The 15605-nt window shown below is 28.0% G+C and overlaps 1 protein-coding gene across 2 annotated transcripts in view; it reads right to left on the bottom strand.

The window, feature by feature from the left end:
* The window catches only part of LOC107453652 (superkiller complex protein 3), a 73321-nt gene that overhangs the window by 36942 nt on the left and 20774 nt on the right, over positions 1–15605 (bottom strand). For both annotated transcript variants that reach the window (XM_043039681.2, XM_043039683.2), the window contains exons 12-15: positions 14342–14445; positions 8822–8930; positions 6406–6485; positions 3313–3412 (exon numbers count right to left, since the gene is read on the bottom strand). In XM_043039681.2, the coding sequence (XP_042895615.1) occupies positions 3313–3412; positions 6406–6485; positions 8822–8930; positions 14342–14445 (393 nt within the window). The remainder of the gene's footprint in view (positions 1–3312; positions 3413–6405; positions 6486–8821; positions 8931–14341; positions 14446–15605) is intronic.

Raw genomic sequence — 15605 nt, 5'->3', positions numbered from 1 at the left:
ATCGAAAATGTCCAAGAGCCTGTATTTTTTTCAATATGAAAGAAGTACGTATTAAAAGAAGACCACTTGGTTAAATCAAACTTAGGAACTGAAGCTAGTATTGATAATGAATGCATCTTAGATATCAAATTTGAAATGAGTCCTCATGCTGATCCTCTCTTAGTTGAAAATAGAAATGATTCTATAAGTAAAATCAGTACTTCCTCTAGATGTAATCCTCTATGTATAAGTCAACAAGAGATGAATTTGCCTCAAACTTCAAGACACCTTTCCCCGTCTATTTTCAAGAACGGCATTCTAGAAATGCTGCTGAAAAATCAGAAGAAGTTTGGAAGAACTATTTACATTGGCCAAATATTGATGATAAAAAGAAAGATCAAATAAGAAGAAAAACGAATAAATTACCTTTTGCACTAACTTCAGAGAAATGGCAAAAATTTCAAGAGGCTGAAAGATCTAAAAAATGTTCAAAAAAGAGAACATGGAAAAGAAAAAGAAAGAAAAAATACTTAAAAAAGAAAAAAAGCTTCAAGAAATAAGAGGAAAAGGAGTAAACAAAAAGGTGATAAAATAATAATGATAATAAACAGCATCGGATAACACAATGATTTAGATTTGACTGTCAAATTATAAGAAAGAATGATTTTTTTTTTATTAATTTTGTATTTAACATCACTTTAATTTCTAGTTCATAATTTACAGAAAAAATTAGCATTTTACAAGTACTTGTATGTTATAATTTCACAAATAGTCTTGTTTTTATATATTTTTATGGCTAAAAAAATTCATAAAGAACATTAAAAAATAACCAAAATTAAGTGTTCCTTCACTGGGCAAATTTGTGTTCCTTCACTGGTAAGAGCTGTTCCTTCACTGGGTCTTCTTACTACTTGTTATTTGAACCTCCAAAACTTTAAAACAATATTATGTAAGTTCTCTAAAATTTGTTTGCATAGTTTCCAATTAGTAACAAATATGTTGACACTGTCATTTAACTGAAATTACGAATTTTGAAATTAATATGATATTTCAAAAGGCAAGCGAAGCTTAAGTGTTCCTTCAATGGTTAGTTTACCCTACTACTTTGCAGGATAAAGGTGTATTAATTGCTATTTTAATGATGTCTATTGTTTATGGATTTAATTTAGCGACTTCGTTAAATAGAGGTCCGACTGTACTTTGATAGGCATGATAATTCATACATGTAAATGCATGAATTGAAAATGGAATAGAAATGCATTACAATTAACTACTGAAAAACCAGTTTACAAATTAATTTACAATTATTTATTTTTTAATATTTAAATTGACAAAGTCAATAGTGTCCCTTAATACTTTTATCCTTACCTTTATTGTAGGTTAACAAATATTTCTGAATAGAATAACTTAATTAAACCATTGTGATTTTGAAGATTGTGTTTTAAAACTAGGGATTAATGATTTTCAATATCATTGCGTTTTCTTTTTTTTAATCAGTTAATATGTTTTTTTTTGTGCAATGTACTGAAAACAGATGGAAAGTTAAAAAATCATGCCTTTTTAAAAATGTTCAAACTTTTAAAATACACACTTTAGTTTCAATGGTTGTATGATAGTTCAAATATTGTGCATAAATTATCCTATAAAATATCCTAATTAAATTCTGATCAATAATTTAATTTTTTACACTCGCACATTGTTTAAGAAAAAAGATAAATTTACAAATTTTTCATAATTTGATAATAATTCATACATTGAAATCCCTAAAAAGAATTTTAAGCACGAGTTAGAGAAAAATGGAAATGGGCACTTTTACTACCCTAAACTGTTGGTTAATTTTTGTACAGCAGATTTATTTTTAATTGACATCTGTCAACAAGAATGAGTCTTTATGTTAGTCATAACAGGGTAATTTAAATTATAATTAAAGTTATTCAGTTATAATTACAATACATTTATTTTGTAGAGGTGTTTATTTGTGTCAGCAAGCGGAAAAATAAACAAAGAACAGCGACACGAAAATATCGGGCAATGAAACCATGTAAGTCAGAAGTAGGAGGATCAAGGATTGTAGTTAAGAGGATCAAGGAGGTTGCAGCTTCATTGAATCTCATCCCAATACTTCATTTCCCCGGTAATGCCCACTTTGGTAGAAATGCTTGCTGTCAACTAGTTTAAAGCATTTTTAATTGTTTTTAATAACTTGCTTTTTTAAATGTTTAATGAATCATCTTTTGGAGATTTTGCTTGTTGATAAATAGTTAATTATATGAAAGAAAGATGCTCCAGTTCACAAATGTTTTTATTGTTATCTCTCAAGCCTCACATTTACCAACATATCTTTCTCTACCTCTTAAATTTTTATTTTGCATACAGATATTATTTATAATGTCAGCTTTCTAAATTTTACAACGTATCAAGTAAAGATGAACTAATATGTAAGTATTTTTTACACTAATTTTTCTTCCAACACGCTTTACCATTTTACGAACTGCATAATTTTTCTTTATCTTTTATACTTACAAAATATCCAGGTAGTAAGGTAGGTAGATACTTTATTTACGTCACACTAGAGCTGTACAACGAGCTATTGGCGACAGTCTGGGAAACATACCCGAGGATCATCAGAAGACATGCCATTGCAATTTTGATCGTCTGCTGAGGGGATAGCCCTCCTGCTTTGGTAGCCTGATGATCACTTTACGGTAGAACAGTTTAACAAAGATCGATACCATGCACCCTCGGTCCTTATGCAGGCTGATCAAAGTGGTCACCCACCCGTTTACTGAGTGCAGTCAGTGATGCTTGAATTCGGTGTCGTGTTTTTAGGATCACTAGGTGTCGTGTTTTTAGGATCAGTCCACAGTCTTCTGATTGGCTTAAGTGAGCCATTGTAATTATGAAAATTTAGCTGAATTCCGCCCTAATGTCAGCAAGGATATGAATTTTTTGCAGCTAGATGACAAAGTTAATAATCAGCAGACTTCATTCGCCATGATGGATATAGAATTGTCAGAAAAGCAGTAAAATGGACAGAACAATATTTCGTCTAATCATTGGAGGGGTAAAAAACTTAAAAGCTATTTTAGTTTCTAGTCAGTTTTCTCGTTATATATGTATAATGAGGTGAAAAATTTAAATACCTTTGTAAAGTTCAAATCTTCATTCCTGAAAAAGTGAAGCAGAGGGGTGCCCCCAAAGAAGTTTTTGCCCCGGATCCCAATTAGGCTAAGTCAGACCCTGACTGGCCTGAAAGTATGTAGGCTCATTGCAATAATGATAATTTTTAATATGCTAGACAAATAGCCTTTCAAAATGATGGCATATACATACTTCTTTTTTTAGTTCTTTCAGCATCTGACTCAGAGACATCCCTATTTCAGTATCAGAATTATCAAGAGAGAATGCCTTCTCATAACAGAGGACTGCTTTACTATAAAGAGAATCAAACATCTTCAGAATTCTTTCAAATTTTAGTTCAAGAATTTCTCACAAGAGAAATATTTTTTTTTTAAAACTATCTTAATGGTTACATGAATAAGTTTCAGGTTATCCATGGTTATCACTCAGAACAGGAGTTTCTAGACTTTTTCAAGTTGTAGAACACTTAAGAGATTTTTTTATATTTTTATATTCGTCATTGAACAGCCAATCCAATTTTTTTGGGTTTACGACTACTGATGTTCAGCTCCGAAGCCTTGTAATTTTGAACCAATCCAGAAGCCATGGAAACTCCTGGATTAAGTATTGGAAGAAATTTGCTTTTGTGGAGGACTTAGCGGCAATCCTGTTTTATCCTTTTACTTAAATCTCCTTAGCCTCTTAAAGTAAGTTTGTACCACGCATTAAAATGTACATCACAACTATCAGCAAAAAGTTAACAAGTTTAGCAGTTATCACCATTTAAAGAAAATGACTAACATAACCAACTCCTTTCCAAAATATGTCCAGATTTAAGTTTACAAAAATAGTACTCAGAGTTAAGGGAACGGTTTATTGTAGGATCTTTACAAAAATGACCTAAAAATCTATTTGGAAACTGAAATTTAGATTTTAAAATTTTTATCTTAATCTAACAAACTGAACTTTATTATTATTATAAATTTTTTTTTTTATATCTGTCGTTGAGCAGCCGATACAATTTTGGGTTTACAACTACTAATGTTCAACTGCGTAGCCTTGTAATTTTGAACCAATCCAGAAGCCACGGAAACTCCTGAATCAGTATCCCCAAAGGTATTGATTTGTTATGGGAACATGGAGGACTTTGCAACCCCACAGATTTAACGTGCATCAGTCACCGTTTACTACACGGGGTGTCTTCGGCCGACAGAGATCAAACTCACGAACTCTTGGTCAAAATTATTTAAGCACAATTATGATTAAGGCGACCCATCCTGTCTCTTTTTTGATCCCTATAAATGCACCTTCTTTGCCCTTTCTGTAAAAATAAGCCACCAATCCTTAAAAATACTGCCTTTTTACTCATATTCCATTTTTAAGAAAATTAATTAACTGTTAAAATAATAATTATACATAAAAATTATCTGTGTTTATATGTTTCATTCTGATTACTATTACAAATAATTACTTTGTTAAGATCATTCTCAAATGATAAAATTTTTATAAGTTTCTCTTTTTTTCTCAAGGGGATAGATTAATTAATTTTTTAAGGATTTTAAAAATTATTAAATGAATACCTTTTTTCTTTTTTTTAGAGAATGCACCTTTAAATTTTCATTTTCTAATAATTTTCAGCATAAATTATAGAAAAAATCTTTTAAGCTGTTTGTCAAAATTTTTAATTCATAAATTTCTTTTGTTCAGTTAATTCTGGGTAAAAACCCAATTTTTAAAACATTATTTATAATTTTTCATTAATTTATTTCATAGTAATTGAATTAATTTCGAATGGCAAAACATAAACGTTTTTAAAGTACATAATTTAAAGTAATAAAATATTAATATTATTAACTAAATCAGTTGAATAGTTCTTGAGAAATAAAACCTTTAAATATACAGCTTTTTAAAATTTGATAACTCGGAACAATTCAGCTGATTTCGTTGAAATGTTTTGATTTGTTTGCAATTTAAATTGTTGCACTTCATGTAAAAAATAGCACCCATGGTGTAACCCTATGCTATTGTAACTGACATATAAAGATCAAATAAAAAGATTAAAATAGCTATCATCAGTGATGGGAGAGAAAACAAAATAAAATGCAAACTAAATTTAATTGCAACAAGCAATTAACATGAGGAGGAGTACAAATCAGTCAATAAATAGAGGTACAAAATTCCAATCAAAACAGTACAAAAATGCAACAAACTTAGAATAGAATTAAAAGAAAAGTAAAAAACACTTTAAAAAAAACATTAAATTTTTTATAATAGATTTCTGATAAATAATTGACTAAAAGTAGAGTCACTAATAAAATAAAAGTAACTAAACTATTCAATAAACTATCGAGCCTATTTCACTCCAATATAACCTCAAAAATCCTAAAAAGAACCCAGAATCTTTTACTACTCACAAGAAAAAATGTGAATCTATCATGAAATTGGTTCATATCAAGCATTTGAAAAAAATTATTGTGTAGAATGAAATTCGATTTATGTAACACTAGCAGCCAAAGGCGGCCAGCTGTCCGCCACGCTAAAGGTTTTCAGAAATAAAGTTTTTTAAAACATAGCAGGAAATCTGAAGATTAGTGGACAATTAAAGTGTTCCTGTCCTGCAATTTTGNAATGCAACAAACTTAGAATAGAATTAAAAGAAAAGTAAAAAACACTTTAAAAAAAACATTAAATTTTTTATAATAGATTTCTGATAAATAATTGACTAAAAGTAGAGTCATTAATAAAATAAAAGTAACTAAACTATTCAATAAACTATCGAGCCTATTTCACTCCAGTATAACCTCAAAAATCCTAAAAAGAACCCAGAATCTTTTACTACTCACAACAAGAAAAAATGTGAATCTATCATGAAATTGGTTCATATCAAGCATTTGAAAAAAAATGATTGTGTAGAATGAAATTTGATTTATGTAACATTATACAATCGTATAATCAGATTTAAAAAGTTAGTTGGAATTTTTTTTAAATTATACAGAAGTCTGTAGAATAAACAATCAAAAATCACATGGATTTATGGCAGAATTTTTTGTATAATTTTCAGCTTTCAACTTTGACGCTTGCTGGTCTGATTAAAAATTCCTAAATTTGGACTTTCCTAACTCAATACAGATTTTCAAGGTAAACGCTGAAACAAAAAGTGACAAGACCAATCAGAAATATTAAATCTAGAAACTCTAAATATTAAAATTATTTGTTTATTATTACTTCATTTTGTAAAAGATAAAAAATATAATATTAAGTATATTAAAGTATAATGGTAAGTATAATGATATACATTTTCCTTACCTTTTATCATTAAGATTGAAGTAATAATGATGACCAAGATATAAAAAGTTTTTGGCAAAATAAGGATCAGATTCAGCTGCCTAAGAAAAAGAAAAAAAAACACATAATTACTTTTTTAATAAAAACTCTATTGTTGTTAAATAAGACTATAATTGATCTTTAATAATATTGAAATTTGGATGTTTATTAAGCACATAAAAGAAACTTTTCATTAAAATCAAATTTTTTCTTAAAGGCAATATTCTCTAAAAACGTAAAGGGGATTGTTAAGAACCAAAGACTGAAAAAATTAATGATGCACAACAAATATTAAAGAGACAACTTTCCTCTCAACTGAACTCAATGGCTAAAGAGAAGTAAGTAGAGAGGGAAGATTCCAAATTTGCTTTTAGTCAGAGCACAAAATTAACGGTGGACCTTAAGTTTGAGACGACTAAAATTTGACTCAAACCACCATATATATATATAAATAAAAAAATTATCAATGATCCTCCGGATCGGCAATCAATGCTGTTTTTTTTTTTTTTTTGTTATCTTGTGTCTTAATCTCCATTTTCGTTACAAAGTAGCATATTTCATCATAATTCTGGCATTATTTATAGTAATTTTTCATACAAATTGACTTAAATTTTTTTTTTTAAAAAGTAGTATAGCGACATGCAAATTGACTAGAGAAAATGCGTACCGATTAGTAATACCTTTCAGCAACTGGTCTGGGGACAAGTGATTATATTTTCACAAATAAACAAAGACTGAATATTTTTTCTATTTCTGCATTGTCTTCCAAAATACAAGATTTTCATACGATCAGATTTAAGGCAGTTAAATTTTATACATTCACTTACTTTTAGATTTTTGATATGTATCTAAGTCGCTCCTAAGTGTAATCTAAGCTAAGAATTTTTCAGTGTTATCCAAATCAGCCAAATCAGTTTGATTAATAAAGTTAAATTTATTAAAAATCTTAAAGATGACAAATATTAAATATTATATTACCTATTCAAAATTACTCACAACTTAATTTCATTGCTTCAATATTTTTAGAAAAGTTCAATAGAAGTTCTAAAAATTATCAAACACTATTTCTCCTAATAAAATAAAGTGATTCAGTCGAAAGTTCCGATATGGATTGTAGGGACTTTGACAAGTCAGGAAAATAGATTTTCCTGAATAGATTNTCCGCTTTTATTACAAAGTAGCATATTTCATCATAATTCTGACATTATTCATAGTAATTTTTCATACAAATGGACATATTTTTTTTTTTTATAAAAGTAGTATAGCGACATGCAAATTGACTAGAGAAAATGTGTACCGATTAGTAATACCTTTCAGCAACTGGTCTGGGGACAGGTGATTATATTTTCACAAATAAACAAAGACTGAATATTTTTTCTATTCCGCATTGTCTTCCATTGTCATTAAAGATTTTCATCCGATCAGATTTAAGGCAGTTAAATTTTATACATTTACTTATTTTTAGATTTTTGATATGTATCTAAGTCGTTCCTAAGTATAATCTAAGCTAAGAATTTTTCAGTGTTATCCAAATCAGTTTGATTAATAAAGTTAAATTTATTAAAAATCTTAAAGATGACAAATATGAAATATTATATTACCTATTCAAAATTACTCACAACTTAATTTCATTGCTTCAATATTTTTAGGAAAGTTCAATAGAAGTTCTAAAAATTATCAAATACTATTTCTCCTAATAAAATAAAGTGATACAGAGGAAAGTTCCGATATGGATTGTAGGGACTTTGACAAGTCCGGAAAATAGATTCTCCTGAATAGGTTTTTCATTTTACTAACTGTAAACTGTATAGAAAGCATTTTACTTTCCTAGGTTTTCGCCACAGAAAAAAAAATGGGGGAAAATTTCTCTCCCTTTCAAAAAACAGAGTAAGATTTCTTAAATAAAAAAAAAAGAGAGATTTCTAAGACTTATTAGAGAGAACATGTATAGGCTTTAAAAAATTTATTTCCTTAGTTATTATACAATTACAAGAATTCTTAATATCTCTTATTTTTAATATTTCTGCATCATCAATTGACATGAAATATTCTAAGTCAACTTTCATCAGGTTGTTTTTACTTGTTTTATCTAATTTAAAATAAAAACTATAGAAGCATACTCGGGTATAAAGATTGGTAAAAATTTAAATTAAAGTGAAAGCAAGCTATATTAATTGCATTCATATTTACCCACTTAGCCAAAGCACTTCCTTTTTTTAGAAATGTGTAATCAGAACACAATTTTTTTTAAAATTAGTAATCCTGTTTCTGAACTGTTGTTTAAAATGCAATTAATTGATTAAAAACTAATCAGGGTGTTCACTTTTTGGACACATTACATATTTTAAAGAAATATATATATATATATTAAAAAAAAACAGACAAAATTAAAAATTACTTTCATGAAAACTTTAAAAGCTTTCTCTCCCTGCTTGGTTTCCCAAAGAACAACACCAATTAAATGCAAAGTGAATGAAGATTCTTGAAGTGATACCGAAAGGCGAAATCTAAAGCAGAAAATAATAGTTAGACACTTTTCAGTTGATGAAATGATACTAAATTTAAATTGTTGTATTATTTAATACATAGATATCATAATAAATAATTATACAAAAATATATGGCCACTTGAAATATCTTTTCTTGCATCGACAACAAAAAGATGAAACAGAGTTCTAAGTTCAGCAGAAATGAAAAATTAAAATTGAACTGTTGAAATAAATAGGAATAAATTGAAATTTTGTCATTATTTCTGCTGCAGATGAATGAAAAATAGCAATTCAATGTGAATAAAGCACAAATATATATTTTAATTCTGTACCTTTATTTGTGCTTTATTCACATTGTTTTGCTAATTTTTATCCAAGCAAACTAGGTCATATTTTAATTTTTAATTATGTTTATAAAAACATTACATAATAATTTTAGTTTTAATGCATCTTAATAACTTACATAGTAGGAAAAGTTATTTTACTGAAACTACAAACGAACAGAAAGAAATTCAGTTATGTGTAGATTTCACTAGGATGTGATTTTTTAATTCCGTCTCTCAACTGTAAAATTTACAATGGCATACGTAGGGAAATTTGTATATATTAAGAATAGTTCGTTTTTCGCTTATTTATAAGTGATTCTGCTTAAGAGCTATAGAGTTTCATANTTTAGTTTTAATGCATCTTAATAACTTACATAGTAGGAAAAGTTATTTTACTGAAACTGCAAACGAACAGAAAGAAATTCAGTTATGTGTAGATTTTACTGGGATGTGATTTTTTAATTCCGTCTCTCAACTGTAAAATTTACAATGGTTCGAAGAATAGTTCGTTTTTCGCTTATTTATAAGTGATTCTGCTTAAGAGCTATAGAGTTCCATATATACTAAGAATAATTTATGTTGCCTCACCAGCATGTGTACAAAAAAATAGTACTCCAAAAAAAATGGATGGAATAGTAGGAAAAAAAAATGAATTCTTTGATAAATTATTATCATTGAATCAATTACATATTGCATATTTTTTCTTATCGTAAAATATTTATTTTTTTCTGTTTTACTGCTTATCTATTCAACCTAAATTTTTGATTTTAATCTTGAACATTACCTATCATTTTCACCTACTTTGCATCATGTTTTTTTTCTTCTTCATTTTCTAACTTTTTTTTTTTTTTAAATTTTTATGCATGTTACAAGTTTTTGTAAGATTAAACTATTGTATCTCCAAACACTAAAATTAAGAATTGTGAATTATAAGTAGAAGACTTTTAGAACTTCAAAGTTAGAAAGAGTACCAGAACCAGGAATGAGAGTAGTCAGAAAGTAAAAAAGAGGAAATCCAAGAATGAAAGAATATATATATATATATATATATATATATACACACACAAAAATTTGACGAAAAAAGTGCGATTTTAGCCATGTGATTATAAATCCCGATGATTAATTTTAAAATTGTATGAATATGAAACTCTATATCGAATTTTAAAAAATGCGAAAATGCAAATCATGATGCGTAATTTTTAGATCACGTAAATACGAATCACAGTGCATAATTTTTGAATCGCGTGAATACAAATCACAATGTCTAATTTTTAAAGCACGTATAATTACGAAAATCGACGTTTGATATTGCAACCGCAATAGCGAATCACGACATTGGATTTTAAGCTCACGTGAATACGAATCGTATTCACGTGAGCTTAAAATCCAATGTCGTGATAAATACAAAACGCGATATTGGATTTTCAAATCTCGTAAATAAGAATCATAATGCACGTTGTTTAAATAGAGTAAATAAGGATCGCAATGCGAAACTTTTAAATCAGGTAAATACGAAAATCGATGATTGATATTAAAATCGCGTGAATAACAATCGAGAAATTTGCAGAGTCTGGACTTGGGATTTCTAAAAGACTTGTTAGTATTGTTTTTGTTTAGACGTAATAAATAGAAATTTTCAAGATTAATTGAATGAGCAAATAAATATTTTCACTGCAAATCCACGTTTATATATATATATTTGTTTCGTTTGCTTTTACGCCAGACAACAGGGTCACGACGTCTGAATTGCGAAAATACGAGCTATCCGGCGGACGAATAAAAATACGGAAAATCTTGTTTTTTGTGTGTAAAAGAGGCATGTTAGCAGCTAGGACATAGTTTGAATTTTCTGTTTATCTTTGAAAATCGTAAATAAATATAATTATTTTATTTCGAAGACTGAATTTTCAACAAAAAAAAAAGTCCTCATAAAATATTTTAACTTGTTCAAAAAACAATTTCCGCGGAAATTAGCGGGAAAAATGGAAAAATCTGACAAAAAGCGGAAATCCGCGAATCCTTGGAAGAATCACATCCCTGCAGAACTCATACAAAGCTAAACAAAAATAGAACACTGTCCAATCAGCCAAGAGAAGGAGGTCAGATTGCAGGGTTGCCACTCAAATCTGGAAAAAAAATTCCTGCGTTTTCCCGTACATATTATGCACAATATATTAAGAGAAAACAACAATTACTGTGCTCTTGTGTGAGCGATTGTAGGGTTAACTATATTTATTANCTAACTTTTTTTTTTTTTTTTTTTTAAATTTTTATGCATGTTACAAGTTTTTGTAAGATTAAACTGCTGTATCTCCAAACACTAAAATTAAGAATTGTGAATTATAAGTAGAAGACTTTTAGAACTTTAAAGTTAGAAAGAGTACCAGAACTCATACAAAGCTAAACAAAAATAGAACACTGTCCAATCAGCCAAAAGAAGGAGGTCAGATTGCAGGGTTGCCACTCAAATCTGAAGAAAAAAAATCTCCTGCGTTTTCCCGTACATATTATGCACAATATATTAAGAGAAAACAACAATTACTGTGCTCTTGTATGAGCTATTGTAGGGCTAACTATATTTATTAGTTTTAATTGCTGAACATGCTTAAATAATGGAAAAACAGCTGAACATACTTAAATAATGCTATAGTAAATGAAATAGTTTAGTATAACTGTAATATCATGGTTAAACATCCCATTGATTACGCTTTGAGTGGTAACCATTTTTTAAAAGACAAAAATAAGAAACAAAATTCCCTGTATTTTCTAGGTTTTCCCTGCGGAGTGGCAACCAACCAGAAAAAAACTTTGAAAGCAGAGTTGCAAACACAGCCAGATGGTACACTGGTAAGTTTAAATGAAAGTAGAACTTCAGTAATACAACATTCACTCACAAACTCTTTAAGGACATGCCTTTGGATGAATGTTTCATTTTTTATGCAACCCATGAATCAATTGAATCAGTTAAAGGTAAAAAGCTACTATTCGGCAACAACCATTATCAGAAACAAGTTCTATGAAATTCTTATTTACCTATTATTACAAGTTCTTATTTACTATTATTTCTACTCATTAATAATAACCATTTAACTAAAACCTGAAGTAGAAAAACCTCAAAGAAAAATCTTAACGAAAAAAACTGAAGGAAAATAAGGAGGAAGTAGATACGAAAATTATAGTTTCAGTCTGAAATTCTTGCTTAGAAAATACCACTTCTAGTGAATGTTATTGAAGCGGCTTCCAGCAAAAGTAAATTAAACGGAGGAATACAAAGGTGTTGCGTTAGAACTGTTTACTTTAGTCATTTAATTTTCTGATTTGGATGTATTTTGCATTTTAACTAAATAACATATTAGTAACGTGTTTTTGTCTCTCCATCCTGGAACTTCCGAGATTTGGATATATTTTCAATCATCACTGAATTATTTGTTTAGAAATACTTTTTTAACTTTTCTTTTTTTCTTTAGCAATGTGGACGCATTTCGCATCTTAATTAAATTATTAAATTACATTCAGGTATTTCTTTCATTTCATTTTTGCATTTCTGTGATTTGAAAACATTTTGCACTTTAACTAAATTATTTAATCGCTTAGAGCTATTTTCCCCCCTCTTCAATTTGAATGTATTTCGCATAGTAACTAAATTATTAGTTAAGACTTTCTTTTTTTTTTATTTTACCTGATTTCGCAGTTTAACGATTTGGGTACAATTTGCATGTCGACTGGATTATTAGTTTAGAACAAGTTTCTTTTGTCTGCTTAATTTATAGACTTTAATGATCTGGATATATTTTCACACTGAGGATGCTGATGCAAAAAGGTTTAATAGAATAAGTACAAATTATAATTTAGAAACAAGAATAGCATTAAAAAATTATTATGCATTGATTACACATTTTCAAAAAAGAATAATTGGAAATATTTGCAGCGCTGAGTAGGTAAATGTAGATGCAATTAATGTAGCATGCTTTCACCTTAATTTAAATAAAACTTTATTAGTTCCGAGTGTGAATAAATAATTTTTATTTCAAATTAAATAAATAAAAACAACCAGATGAAAAAATAGACATAGAATATTTCCTTGTGATGATGGGGCAAAAATATTTAATGAATTAAAATATAGGAGATATTAATAATGTTTATAATTGTATAATAATTAAAGAAATAAAATTTTTTAAAGCCTATTCATGTTCTTTTTTAATTTTTAGAAATCTCACTCTATTTTTGGAAAAGGGTGGAAAATTCTTCCTAATTATGTTTCTGTAGGAAAACCTTGAGATGTGACTTTGCATATAACAAAATTAGACAACTACAGTAAAAATCAAAGCAAAAAATTAGGAAGGGGTTGCAATTTTCTAATGTAAGCATAGAAGTTTTGTGTAGGAGAGATAGCTTAAGTTTAATCAGTGATTGGCTTTTTTTGGTTGACAAGGGGGGAGGGGTCCAAAACAAAAAACATTCTTAAGTAATTTCTGAAGCACCCCCTCAAAGTGAAATACAACGGAATACGAGAAAATTAAAAATATTTCACAAGAAAATACTTCTTTCAAAACAGGTTGAAGCAATATATTTATTTAATGCTCACAAATAACAGTTTTGAATTAAGTGATAAACAATGAAAGAAAAATAGACATTAGATTGAATGGGACGATGCAAAGAAGAAAGGACGACAAGCGAACAAAAAATAAAGAAAAAATAGGGGAGAAAGGGGGACATAAAATAACTGTTATTGAAGAAAAAAAAATTATTTAAGTGATTTTATTTTTAACTTGACATCTCTTCTCATTTTTCCATTCTCTTTCTTTCTTTTTCTCTAAGCTTAATTTTTCACCTTTTTACTCTTATTGTCATTTTTTTAACTACCTGAAAGAGGAAAGATGCACAGTTGTATTCCTTGTAAATATGTTGTTTGAAGAAAGAACATATAAATATTCCATTATTTCTTTTCCCATTAATCTCCCCGCTCCATTTAGAAAGAAAAACATTTGATTTCAACAATAATAAAGATTGAATAACAAAAATTAAAATCTAGACGAAATTCAAAATAAAGTTTTATGTATATAAAAAAAAACCATACATTAAAGTATTAGAGAGAACTGGATACCTTTGTAACGCTTGAATCAAATCTTTTTTTAAAAGTAAAGAATAACCTTCAAGCTGTAGAATTTCAGGATCTTCAGGATATTTTTCTTTTAAATCATGCAAAATCTGTTAAAAAATAATGAATAACTATAAGAGATATTTGAATTTTCAACCATGCATCAACAGTGCTTTTTTGTTATGCAACTCCAAGCTTAACCCTTTATGAGGCTGTGGCACACATACTTCCCAACAACTTTGTTAATTTCTAAAATGTGGATTTAAAGTTATTTTTCCACCAATGATTTGTGCAGCCATCTGCGGATAACTTCAGAAAAGACAAAGTAAATAAATAAATTATGAAAGACTTAGTTTACATAAAAGTGTTAAACGGTAAAATTTAATACAAGGTCAAAAAGATACACCGGGGATTCCTTTATAAATTATGTGTTCATATTTTTGATCATTTCTTATTGAGTTTATATGTAGTATAAACATAGAAATCATAAATTTGGTAATTTATAAGTACAGACTGAATTCTTCACATTAAGCCAAAATATTTTTTCAACTGCTGCTGTGTAGCAGGTATAATTAGTGTTGGATTTAATACAAGAAATTAATTAGATAAGAAAAATATTTAAAAACAAATAAAATTTTAGAAATATTTATAAATTGATAATTTTTCTTTTCTTATGAGCCCAGTAAAAAATCATTTATGCATTTTTTGTTGCTAAGTCAGTTATTTTACACGTAAAGAATGTGTTGAAAAATAAAACTCAATTAGTACAAGTAAAATGAAAGTTTCACATATTAACTATTTTTAAATAATGATCATTTTAATATTATTTATTCTATTTAAATACAAAATATTAAAATCTATAAAACCAATAATAAAAATTTATTTTTAAATGCGAATTATGTTATTTTAACTTCCCTCAATAAATATTTACACTTATTGCTAGATAATTATGAGTGCTTATATTTCGCTTACTGCATATTCTGTATTAAAAATAATACATACTTAATAATTACACACAAATAGAGATTTAACAGAGACTTACAAATAACTTAACAAATACACAATAGAGACTTACAGTTATAATTCTGATTACTATTACATTGCTTTCATTTTATATACAAGCTTATTTATATTCAGCTTCTCTTTGAAATTTTATAAATATATTCCATTAATTTTACCACTTTATTTATATCATTATAAAATTCTTTTCACCTGTATAAAAATGTAATTTGCAGCATGCGATAGAGTAATACAACATTCACTCACAAAC

The sequence above is a fragment of the Parasteatoda tepidariorum genome, chromosome 5 (genome assembly GCF_043381705.1).
Source record: "Parasteatoda tepidariorum isolate YZ-2023 chromosome 5, CAS_Ptep_4.0, whole genome shotgun sequence".
In the NCBI taxonomy this organism is placed as follows: domain Eukaryota; kingdom Metazoa; phylum Arthropoda; class Arachnida; order Araneae; family Theridiidae; genus Parasteatoda; species Parasteatoda tepidariorum.
This window is presented reverse-complemented; position numbering and strand designations above follow the sequence as displayed.